The sequence below is a fragment of the Phasianus colchicus genome, chromosome 6 (genome assembly GCF_987193195.1).
Source record: "Phasianus colchicus chromosome 6, bPhaCol1.hap1.1, whole genome shotgun sequence".
Taxonomy (NCBI): domain Eukaryota; kingdom Metazoa; phylum Chordata; class Aves; order Galliformes; family Phasianidae; genus Phasianus; species Phasianus colchicus.
In genome coordinates, this window is record NC_143441.1 from 17,575,218 (window position 1) to 17,588,362 (window position 13,145).

The 13,145-nt window shown below is 33.8% G+C and overlaps 1 protein-coding gene across 4 annotated transcripts in view; it reads left to right on the forward strand.

Annotated features, from left to right (window-relative positions):
* The window catches only part of ZNF385D (zinc finger protein 385D), a 394,225-nt gene that overhangs the window by 332,827 nt on the left and 48,253 nt on the right, over positions 1 to 13,145 (forward strand). For all 4 annotated transcript variants that reach the window (XM_031590217.2, XM_090142579.1, XM_090142580.1 and 1 more), the window contains one exon: positions 990 to 1,152. In XM_031590217.2, the coding sequence (XP_031446077.2) occupies positions 990 to 1,152 (163 nt within the window). The remainder of the gene's footprint in view (positions 1 to 989; positions 1,153 to 13,145) is intronic.

Consider the following 13,145-nt stretch of genomic DNA (forward strand, 5'->3'; position numbering starts at 1 on the left):
AAAAAAAAGCCCTGAATATTCTTATTAGTTCCAGTGTTTGGTTTGTTTTTTTTTTTTTTTTTTTTTTTTTTTTTTTTTTGGTAAAACTTAATCTTATTCTTCAAATACTACTCTTAAAATATACATACAACATGAATTAAATGATTTTTTTTTTTGTATTAAATTATGGAATAGTTAATATTGTTTCAGTATAGCACATAAATCTCAATAGCAACGCACATTCAAATCTGTTTTAGATTAATGATATCAGGTAGCCAAAACATATTTGGCGCTCTGACAAGATTTCAATAAGGTTTCTCCTTTGGATGCTCCTGGCTTTGAATTTCAAATGCTACCATTTGTAGCAGGTGGACTAAAATTGCTTAAAGACAGATAATTGCACAGCTGCCTAAGATTCAGTTAGATCTTTGGTGATGGGCTTTGAAGAGGATAACTTATGTGATTTATGTTTTGCTTTCTTTTTTGGGGCATGGTAGCTTTTGCTTTGAGGTTTGTTTGGAATTTTTTGGTTTGCTCTTAACTTCCAGTCTTTACTTTCTATTTGAGAAATTCCTGATAGCACTGCTAAGTGTAAACTCTTCTTTGAAAGACAGAAACTTTAGCTAAATATCTAGTTTTTCATAGAAATTGGAAAAGTGAAAAGTGCTTTCTTCCCTATTGCCTGAGAAATATTTTTTTTAATGCAAAAGCGAAATTTTTCTTGATAGAAAAACCAATGAAGATACGTGTTTGAAGCATGGAGACTAAAACATCCTTATTTTTGGTCTGGAAGTAATATATCGTTATACAGTAATATACTGCATTCATCCAATAGGGGTTGTTTGGGTAGTTTTTCCAGTGTTTTCCAAGCATCATTCTAAATATAATTTCCCATTTGGATAATGTGAATGGTACCCATTATTGAAAGGTAGTCTGTATTTGTATTAATACAGAGAATGCCAGTTTAGAAATGAGCCTGATTGCATGGTTCATTTTGTTCTCCTTTGTAGAGCCAGGCTGCGGCCCACTACAAAGGCACTAAACATGCCAAGAAGCTCAAAGCACTGGAAGCCATGAAAAATAAGCAGAAATCTGTTACTACCAAGGACAGCGCAAAGACTACCTTCACTTCCATCACTACCAATACCATCAATACCAGCTCTGACAAACCAGGTTAAGCGACAATATTTGTTGTGGGTTGTTGTTTTGTTTTTGTTTTTTGTTTTTTTTTTTTCTGTTGTTCTTGTTGTTGCTTTGTTTTTGTTTTTTTCCTTAATTCCTTGTCTGTTTGGTTATGTGCTTGCCACATTGATTCATGCTTGATCCATTTTTCTGTGTGGCACCGATTTCTGTTAGTACTTTAAGTATGCTGGTGAGAGTATGACAGCCATGCAACCGATTTCTCTTTATGAAAAGAGGCTTGTCATTCTTTTAGGATAGAATGCAGTACTTACATTTTGATTATTTTTTATAGCAGCTAAATGTTACATATCAACCAACCTAACCCTCATAGCCTATACACAGTACCTGTCTATAAATCATTTTTTATGGCATGTTTCTTTTAACCACAAATAAAGTAGCAAATTGCACTAACTCTTTCTAGAAGCCTCTTGCTAAAGCATTGTTAGCTTAAACTTAGTTTTCATAAATTTCAAACATTGCATTATTTTTTTAAAGTGGCTATTGCATGGTTTTGAGCTGGAAAATAACAGTATAACCTCTATTCCACATAATCAGGTAAGTGTTGTTGATTACAATTATTCTGCTTAAATGAGTCTTCAGAACGAAATCATATCGTTTAAATTGTTGAGTGAGAAAAAGGCACTCCTTTGCAAATAAAATCTATGTGAATATTTGGTGAAGTCAACAGGGTTTGATTAAGCTTGCATTTTAAATGTAGTATTATTATACTGGAAATTTCAAAGGAAAGCTGCAAGTCCATTGAAGGGTATCTTGGTATCTCACAAGGAATGACTGCTTTTCTCTCCATGAAGATACATAGTTCAAATAGTTAATCATATTAAAACCCCCTTCACCAAACAAGCCAAAAACAGCAACAGCAAAGAAGTTAAAGCTGTGAAAAGTCAAAGACCTTTCTACTAGTGCTAGAAGCTGTTCATTTCCAACCATTTCTGATTCACATCTTGCACTGTAAATAGTTGTGCACTAATGAATTGTTGCAAAAACGAACAAAAAAATTCCTTGCAGATATGTAATACTTTCTTTAGGTTATATTTTTGTTATATTTGTTGTAGACAAATACCAATAACTCTATCTCTCTCACTCTTTCTTTCTCTCTCTCTCCCTTTCCTTCTCTCTTTCATATATATCTATTATAAACAGCATATGTTTTTATGGAAATTTATATCATAACAATAATATTATTGCTTTAAAGAACAATTGTTACAATATTGTTGTGTTTATTACAATTATGTGTATTCCTGAAAATATTCTAAGTGCTTTTGCTTCTCAGATGAAAGAAATGAAGCATAGCAGAATGGTATCAAAGATGGGAAATGTCATGTTATATATATTTAAAAAAAAAAAAAAATGTTTCTAAGCATACCAATACCTTTTAAAGTTTCTCCTGATGCTACTCTTACAACAGTTGAGGTCTCATAACAGTTTGGGAAATGTTGTATGGAAAGGGTGAGTTATTGTTTACAAAAAATGATTACTATTTTGAGAGAATGAGAAAAAAAGATTTTTCAGCTTTGATTTGCACTGAAAAGTTTTTTTCTTATGCTGTGTAAGTTTAGAGGATTATTCAAGGTTTCCTAAAAACAGTCAGTGTCTTTCCATCAGGCTTTGAATTAGATCCCCGACAAGAAATATAAACTGGCATCCAAGGTCAGTAGTGCAAATCAATATTTGTATCAGCATAAATAAGAAAACATCAAAAAACTGGCAAAAAACTGGTTGTCCACAAAAGCGATGACCTATGCGGGAATTTCTTCAGTTTTATACACTGTGTGTAACTTCTTGAATTAATGTTTTAGAATATGTATATTCATATATGTACGTGCACATATACATATGTATTCTGTACTAGTGATACTCAGTGGCATTCTATGAAGAAAAGAAATAATATTACTTGACAAACAATCTAAAATCTGACTTTGACAAAATACTGAGAGCACCTATTCGACTTGTGGCAAAAGTCCTATTCAATCACTGGCATTAAAATAAAAAAGGTAGCCAATTCAATCCAAACAGAAATATGCGTGTTATAGGCCAGTATTGATGTGACTGGTGGTCACAGTGACTGGCATCCTTGGTACAAGTTATCCTCTGTAGAATCAAGCATGCAGGTGCATCATTAAACAAACAAACAAACAATATATATATATATATATATTCAATTTTGGTAGCCAAAAGGCTGAAATTTTCTGCCAAATATGACAAGTTAAAAAAAAACTCATAAATCAGGTTTTCTTTCCTTCCCTGAATTTTATGTTTACTCTGTAGTACTTTTAAGATCAAAGTGTTTTCTAAAAGCCAGAATAGCATTAGAATATGCTGCACAGTATGCACTATTTTCAAGGATCACAATAAAAGGCAAATGTTCTGATAGGATCAAGCAACTCTGAGGGAATAATGAGCTAATTAATACTTCTCATGAATTGATCATTCATAACTAGAAATAAGTTCTATTGCCTTCACTTGTGATGATTTGCAGTAAAAGCTTTCCCTACAGTATTTTAGAACTCTGCACAGAAGACTAATGCTTGATCCCAAATATGCCAGTGATGAGATTGTGTTCATATCACCTTCAATACATCATGTACATCAGTGGTTAAGTGGTGAATTACATGTCAGTCACAGCACATTGGTCAGGATTTCACTTCAATGGTTTCGTGCATACTTAACAGCCCCAGCAAATTAAATACCTTCAGGAAATCTATGCAATGCTATGCTGTGCAATGAAGATTGAGAAAAAAAAAACAATAAATGTTGGAGGCTATGCAGTCCACTACGTAAGCAGACTCCTTAAAACCTTCAATAAATAATTCCTGATCATTACACTGTATGTGTAAAGGAGAAAACTTGAATTATGGGGTCATTTTTCTTATTCCGTGAAAGTCAAAATTCTTTTTCCTTTTTAATCTCCCTTACGTAACCTTAAGAATTATTAGAAGGCTAGAACTTGAGAGATCTTTGGAAGTAATTAAAAATAAAGGGTTATATTGCCAGTCACATAATGAATGATCACATTTTTAATGTATGACAACTTTGCTACCTGTTCTATTATTTCATATCCTCCTATCACCTGTACTTATCTGTATTTGTTTAGAACAGAAAAACAGAAGGCATGACCATTCCAAATGGAAACTCATGTTGTGATAGTATACAAGCCAGATTACAACATTTCTTGATTCTCTAATTCAAGGGGTGACAATAAAGAATGGTATTTTCACTATATGTTAACATACATGTATACATATCTCCTTGTATAAAGTTGTTAATTCATCTAGATAGCTTTCAGCCAATGTGTATTTTCCTCATTAAAATCCTTCACACTTCCACTTCAGCTGTAAGGATTTATACCTTACGTAAGCCTTTCAGAATATATCTAGATGGATTTCCATCAGTGAAACTATGAATCCTGTGCAGTAAAATCATAGTGCACTATATGTCTTGTCCTGTGCTTGGATTTTTGAATCAAGAATGACTGTCCATGTTTATGTTCATGTAAAATTATATCTTTGTAGTCATTATATATGTCTGAATATACATGGATTCTCCATGAACACATTATTATAGATTAGTTTCTGAAGATTATATTTTCTTTTTGTTAACAGAGAATTCAGCATGAATTAGATGATCATTTTTTTTTGTCAGTGAGGAAGGACAAATAGGTCTGTCCAAGAAGGCAGCCATCATTACAGCAAAGTCTTCAAAGTATCTTCTGAATTTTATACATTATGTCTTAAATCTTAAGTATTAAATCCAGTGACAGCCCTTGAATACACAGCAAAATGTTATGAATGTGCCTGAATGTCTTAATGACTAAGAGACCTCTGTGTTCCAAGAGAACTTATTCCAAGTGTGTTCATGTCTCTGTTACATGAAGTAGTCCAGACCTAAGTACTGCAGATGTTTCTCACACAGTGCTGTATACAGGGGAAGGATCATCTCTTTCAGCCTACTGGCAATGCTCTTCCTAACGCAGTCCAGGATGCCACTGGCCTTTTTTGTGACATGTTGCTAGCTGATGTCCAGCTTGATGCACTTCTGGACCTCAGTCCTTCTCCACAAATCTTCTTTCCAGCCTGTAGCCCAGAATGATGCCTGGGATTATTCCTGCTCAGTTGAAGAACTTTATATTTTCCTTTGTTGAGCTTCAAGGGACTCCTGTTGTCCCATTTCTCCAGACTATCAAGATCTCTGAATAGCAACACATCCATCTGGTATATCAGGCAGTCATCCCAGTTTTGTGTTGTCTGCAAACTTGATCACGATATCTCAGCAACTGGGTCATTAATGAAGATTTAAATAGTATTGGCACTGATATCAGTCCCTGAGGGCCACTAGTGACTGGCCTCCAGCTGGACTTTTTGCTGCTGACCAGGAGCCTGCCAGCTCATACAGCATGTTTTCTATTATCATTTGTATCTTTATGTAAAACTGAGAACTAAGAAACTGTCAGGAAGAAGAAGGAAAGAGGAAAAAAAAAAAGGAAAAAGAGTAAAGCAAAAAAAGAGGACTAAAATGGGAATGCATAATCTTATACAGATCACTAAATTCTCCTAATGCATGGCTTTAATAGGTTTGCACTAGTTTCCCATTAGGCAAATCACATTGAATTTATCTAATATACATTACTGTTATAAAGTGTATTCTACATGCAATTAAAATAAGGAAAAGATCACTGATGGGACCTGACTGAAGCACAAAGCTTTCCATTGCATTTTAAATTGTATCTTTATATCTTTCTGCTGGAATAGATGACAAACTTAGAGTTTTTATTTTCAGAGCTGTTATTTTCAGAGTCATTTTACTCTTTTTACACCTGTTTTGTGCCATGTTATATACTGTATTTTCTTCCTGTATTGTATCTTTTCTAATAATTTCATAGCATATTTTATCACTCTTCTGCAGCCTTTAACTGTACTTCTGGGGACTGACTCAACAGTCTACAGATAATGGGAATAAAAGCTGAAAAAAGCCTGTTTCCTTACATCAGCCTATGCTGGAGCTGAAATTGGTCTGTAGATATGTAGGTAGTGTTGATAACAGGTTGCACAGTATGCAGCATATCCTATGCCATTACTGCAAGTGTGAAATAATAAATGTGCAGTAATTGCTTGGTGCTTAACATGGTGCAGACAGATTTCAGAGCCAGCTTTAGAACAGTATAATCTAGCTCTCAACCATCCAATTCTGAAAACTGGTCTCTTCTAATTTTATTTGAATGAAAACATTAAATGAAAATTTTAGCCTGGAAAAGGTATTTTTGATATTCTTGTCATTTGCTTGGAAATTAGAGATTACTGATTCATCGCTATCAGTTCTCTTAATTGTGTGCTCAGAAAATTAAACACAGTCATATTTATCCATGTTACAATGTCTTTCACTTTAAATCACCTATGCTTTGACTTTTCCACACTTCAGGCAATCTGTAGCTAACTGCAGCACAAAATGTTATCAGCCTTGCACAGGCTGTTGTACCAATTTTGCATTAAAGCTCAATGGTAATTTGGAAGACAATAGATTCTCTTTTGATCTTTATGTAGAACTAGGGCTTTTTCTTTCTTTTCAAGTGTAGCTGAATGGTGATATTAAAAGTACAGTAATTTATATGTGCCTCAATTGATCATTAATGTGCAATAAAATCTTTCTTTGCTTGCATCTATGTACTGAGAGCTTTGTCATATGAACACCATGTGTTTTCTGTGGATCCAGCTGCTTTTGTTTTGGATTGCCTTGACAACAATTTTATGCTTGAATAATCCTGTAGATAAAAACTGCTGTCAGTCACAACATCTGTATCAGCGTATTGAATCAGTTTGAAAGTTTAGTACTAACAATGCTATTGTTTATAGAAATGAAAAGCATGTTCTATTCTATAGTGTCTCAGTGAAATATAATCTTGTTTGCCATTGCTCGTAGTTGTAACTACTAGAAATCTTGGGAATAATCTTCTGTTTTGTAAGATATCTGTTCATCAGTTATTCATAATCGCTGCTCTAAAAACCGGATCAAGTACTGCAGCATGTATCTGCTTAATGGCTCGTTCTTCATGTTGTGTTTTCTTGTTATGTTATGAATTAAATTGACACAAGTTAGCCTTTGGGAATTCAGAAAAATCAAGGTATTTCAGTCCTTGGTTCTCCATTACATTTTTGTAAACCATTAGATCAGAAGCCTTTTACAATTGTGTGCATGTTTATTTTGTTAGTTTATAGTCTGATTTGGAATGCAGTAAATGTTTCTTGATCAAATATTCTTGGATAAGTGGTAATTTTTTCAAGTCTGATTTTTTTCAGATGATGAGACTGTTTCAATGAAATGAGAAGAGTATATCTTTGTATAAGTGATCAATTTTTTTTCAAGCTGATGTGTTAACTGGGCAATGCAGAAAAAAAATGTTTGTTTAGTCATAAATTTTTTCATATTTCCTTCTTCTTCTTTCTTTTTTTTTTTTGTTTTTTTTTTTGTTTGTTTGTTTGTTTCTATCATATTTCTACCATGCCTAAACCAAAGAAAGTAGGAGAGTGTGTTTGAGAGAATGAGTAAATGTACTGTGCTAAACGTTTGGTGCCATTACTGTACAATGGCCTTACAGCACCATTCAGAGTGATCTAAAGACCACCAGAGAGAAGTAGATGTTTTAATAAATATGGAGGTATCTGTACCTGGCTCATATTCAGCCGATTGTCCATAGTGTACTGATGGACATTTGGCTGAATATGAACCAGCATTGTGCTCAAGGGGCCAAGAAGACCAAAGGCATCCTCACTTGTATCAGGAATGGTGTGGTGAGCAGGACTAGGGAAGTAATCCTGCCCCTGTACTTGGCACTGGTGAGGCCCCACCTCTAGTACTGCGTTCAGCTTTGGGCACTTCAATACAGAAAGGATATTGAGATGCTCGAGCAGGTCCAAAGAAGGTCAGCAAAGCTTATGAAAGGGTTGGAGAATATGCTCTATGAGGAGCGACTGAAGGAATTGGGGCTATTTAGTCTGGGGAAGAGGAGGCTGAGGGGAGAACTTTCTGCTCTTTTCAAATACCTGAATGTTGATTGCAACAAAAATGGGGCTGGTTTCTTCTCACTGGTGACAGGTGACAGGATGAGAGGAATTGGCCTCAGGTTGTGCCAGGAGAGGTTTAGGTTGGATATCAGGAAAATCAAGTTATCTTGAGATGAAGTATAGTTGTGGATTAGACATCTGTTTGAGGAGGAGTACAAACACGTAATTGGCTTTCACGCACCTGAATTCTGTGCTGCTTAAACTTTCCTTAGTTTTCCATGTAATAGATGCCTGAGCTAAACCACACCTGTAACTTCAGGATACATATACATTAAGATCTTATTCTCAAAATTATTTTAGGATATCGAATATCTTGAAGAACTTTTGTGTATTTCTCATTTTATCTTTCCACATTCCGTATTTCACTTTGATAAATAAAATAGCAGTCTCCCAGTATTAAAGCTCTTATATTATGACATATTCATAGCCATATTAATGTCAAAATGGTTTATGTAACTTTGAAAGTAAAAACTACTGAGTATTATTATAGGAAATAAATGAATATAAGAATAAATTCACTCTTAAAGGAAATGAAAAGACTCTCTTAAAAGTTACTAGAACCAAGGAACCACATATGATAAATTCAGAATGAGAATAAAACAGGCTACTTATTTCAACTTGATGATAATGCTAATGTTTAAATGCCTTCTTTGCTAATGGCAGCATTAAGTGTATTTAAACACAAGTATTTAATCAGACAGCAATTCCAGAAAAGTTACACCTGAAAGATTTAAAAGGAGCAGATTAAGAACTTCTTACCTAACTGTCAGTTTTCTGTATAATATAGACACTGGAAAATCCAGAGGACTAGAAGAAAATAAACATTGTGTCAGTATTCAAAAAAGGTAAACAGGATAAATCAAGTATCTATTGATCTATCACTATGACACTAATTTTGGGAGAAATTAAGCAACAGCTGTCATGGGAATTGAATAATGAATTGTGATCAATTAATGAAAATTAACATGAATTGAAAGAAAATCATTCTCTCCTACCAAACATTGTTTTCATGAGAGTCCATACTTAATTGATAAAAAAAGAGAACATGCTGATGCTTTGTGTTTGCACAGTTCTAGAACATACAGAGGTTAAACATTATGTAAAATACTGGAATGATGCAGAATAAATATGGAACGTATTGAGTGCATATAAGCCTGCTAATTTAAGGCCTTGGAATGCAATCAAAATGCATGAGTTTTTATAGATATATCCTAGTGAAGTAATTTTGGAATTGTTTCTTATCTCCATTATCAGATACCTGCAGGAACATGTAAAACTCTTACAAATTGAAAATAGCACAAGTTCTAGGTATCTGGGAAATTAATAAATGTATGTAAATAATCACTGTCTGAACTGGAGATTTAGTCAGTCAGTTGCTCTTAATATGATAGGACATATTGTTCTCAAGGAAGAAGTTTGAAGCGTGTTTTTGAAACATGGGGGGGCTTCATATCAGGTTGAAAAAGACTTGAGAGTTCACATCTAAATTTCAGCTACACATGAGACACTGATGCAGTGATGTTCTTCCAAAGCCTTGTGAAAAAGTATTTGTTGAGGACACTGGAGGAATATAAAGAGTTTTATTTCTTTTATTACTGAAAATGAAATATATTATTAATTGCAAAAGTATAATCACAATTAGAGATCTAATGTCATGATTTAAATATGATTTAATAATGAACAACAAGACAAATACATTCAACATTTACTTCATCAAGCAGAATGTAAATTAGTGTGTTTTTTTTTTAATTACAATCAAATAATAATAATAACAATAATAAATACATGAAAACAACAATCTAAGTCAGTACTTAGGAGGTATAGCAGTATCCAAAGACTTCAAGTGAAAAGTAGGCAGCTTCATTCCACAAGCAAGGCAGAGTTTTTAGCACTGAAAAGAATTGTATCACATACCAAATGTCATGTGGGATTTTCATAGTCATTTGACCAAAGTTATTAGACTTGACTCAGGAATTAATATTAATTAATTCCTGTAGGAAGTCTTCTGGGCAATGCTCAATTGTAAGTTAGGGAAAAGTGTGGGTACAATAATTTTTTTCTGGCTTATATGTGTACATATGTATATATTTTCAGGCTTCACATAAATAAATAAAGTAAAAAATTCTTTGATGCTAGTAGACCGTATGTGTTCATCATGTATATTATACATTTTAGATGTTCTGTACTGAAGTCCTTTATGTGTCACATGTGAAAGTTCTTATTAATACATGAGACTGATTCAGTTAACCTCAGTAGAATAATATGTGATCAAGAAAAAAGAACTGACTCTTGAGGTAATTCCTCCCCGGATCATAATATTTTATCTTTCTATGTTTTGCACAGGATTGGATAATAAATTCTTAGAAAATTTTAGTTGCTCATAAAGATTTGTCTGGGTAGACCATGTCTTTATAGTGCAAAGCTGTGTTCTTAATTGTGTCAGAAAATTTACTCTAGATAATTAAACATGCTTTATGTCACTGGAAGTCTAATATTTTTTCTACTCTTACACTTGGTTTAGTATTTTTTCTGTCGTTATTAGAATTTGAATTAATCGAGACAAAATGAAATTCATGTTTTAATTCCCAAATTGTATACTTCTTAGCATTCTTCTCATGTCTTTCAATCAGAACTTGCTATTGTCTTCTTTTCCTTGCTTCAACTCTGATTAGTTTTAAGATATAAATAACATAAGCATTTTAACAGACTCAGAAGGATTTCCTAATTTAATCCAGTAGATCTTCACTTATTAAAATATAGGCAGTAGCCTAAATTAAAATCAGACTTTTTCATCACACTTTTCAAATTATCTTATTTCTGCTTGTAAGTAGCCATTTTCTTATAGCAGAGTCCTCAAATGAGCTCTTTAGTTCACTCACCTTATCAAGGGAGTGCTGAGATAGCTATCATGCAGTTTTAATCCCTTCTGTTGTTATATTTTGTTTTTTACTATTTCTGCTTCAGTTTCTGCTCTGGTGGCTTAATAGCTGAAGTTTTAACTTAGCAGATCCATCTGCAAGGTATATCAACATATTACCTACTTCAGTCATTCAGTGGAATTCACTTGCAGTTGCCCCGCAATTACTGATATTTTCAATAGGAATGATACCCAATTATTTTTCCTGTCTTTAATTGTAACAAAACAACAGCAGCTATTGATGGTGATACAAAAAGTGCTTCAAATAAGTGGTGAATCTTCTCATATTTATCCTGTATGTGATTCCTATTTCCTTGTTAGTCCATCAGAGTGGGAGAATGGTTTGGAGAAGTTAGTGCATTCTATCTCCTGTAGAATACATGTGTAAGTGAGCTTCAACAGTATAATTGGATTGATCACTGGAGGGGACATCTTGTGCACACACAGAAGTGACAGTGCTCACAGCAGCTCTGAGCATTCTATTAGGGGAAAGCTTTTATGTTCACATTATTTCACAATGTGAATGAACTTTTTTATTTCTGAATTTTAGACCCAATAAAATTTCTTATTATGGCAGTGAGCTTGTGACTGAAACTCATGAAAATTCACACAAGCTAATCCATCTATAGCTTTTATTTTATACTTTATTTATTTATTTATTTATTTATATCTTCTGGAAACACAATGGTCAGGTCATGTTTTTGTTTAAATTGAGACAAGTTCATACACAGCACCTACATAGTCAGAAACTAATTTACCAAGGTGAAGAGGGAAACTAAGAGACTTTTCCTTTCCCTTGCTGTTTGCTCACTAGTTTTTCAGCCTGAGGTGCATATTATACCATGGATTCTGCAGCTTCCCCACTCAGTGAGCACAAGAACTTCACTAACGAGCAGAGAAGGTAAATTACGCCTGTGATGAGTGAGTAGAAGTCCATGCGGAAACTAAGAGAGTAGGTGTGCAGTTTGCACTGATAAAAGCTCTGAACCAGAGGCCTTGCTGTGTTTGGAGGGCCAACACCCACTTGCACAGGGACAGCATCTCCTTGTCTTGTTTCCAGCAGATACCCAAATATCTTCTTGAGATGAAGTTAGGGGAGATATTTGAGCTCACCTAACTTTTTAAAAGGCAAGGAGCAACTCGCACAATTGCACTTAACTAATGTGTTTGGGTAAGTCTGAAGGAAAGTCACCCTTCCTGCAACAGAAAATTTTAATTGTTAATAATCACTTTTTTTGTCAAAGTGTTCTCTGACTGTACAGAAATGTGAAATTAACCTTAATAGTTCTGTTTTTCTTAGGTTAGAATATTCTTCAAGTTGTCCATTGTGATAGCTGTTGAGAAATGATGGATTTTTTTGCTCTGCCTTTTAATGTCAAAAAAGTTTGTCCAGCTCCAAGTCAAGATCCCTCTTATCTTCTACCATAACTGTGAAGCCAACTTCATGACTACCTCCCACTGTTATTTTAATTAAAGATTTTAACAAATCCTGGCTAAAATTAAACCAAAGAAGAAAATAAATAGAATTGTGAATTAGCCCACTCTAATAACATTCTAATAACAGTGCTGCTGTAAACATATATTCTGTGCAGCCTTTAGGTTGATCAGTAAGTCTAGAAGAACAACCTGTGATGAGATCTCTGTCTCCTCATGTTCCTTCCGGTAATGATCTTTCTAGTATTTTAAAAAGATTTTCAAAAATTCCCAATTTTGATTTTTGGAAGGCTTCAAAATCAGCCTTTGAAATGAGAAAACTGAGGGGAAACTGCAAAAGAATAAAGAAAAAATTCCAAGTGTTGTGGATACTGTGCTTATTCATCCAGAACAGGTCATTATATTTTGTAATAACTTGTATGTACCTGTACTGTTTTATTCAGTTTGCTACCTGATGGCTGTTTACACATGATAAATACTGACAGAAAGTTAGAGAAAAAATATTTCTCGCTTTTATGATCTTTCATGAAGGTATATTACACTAAACTTAGTGCTTTTAC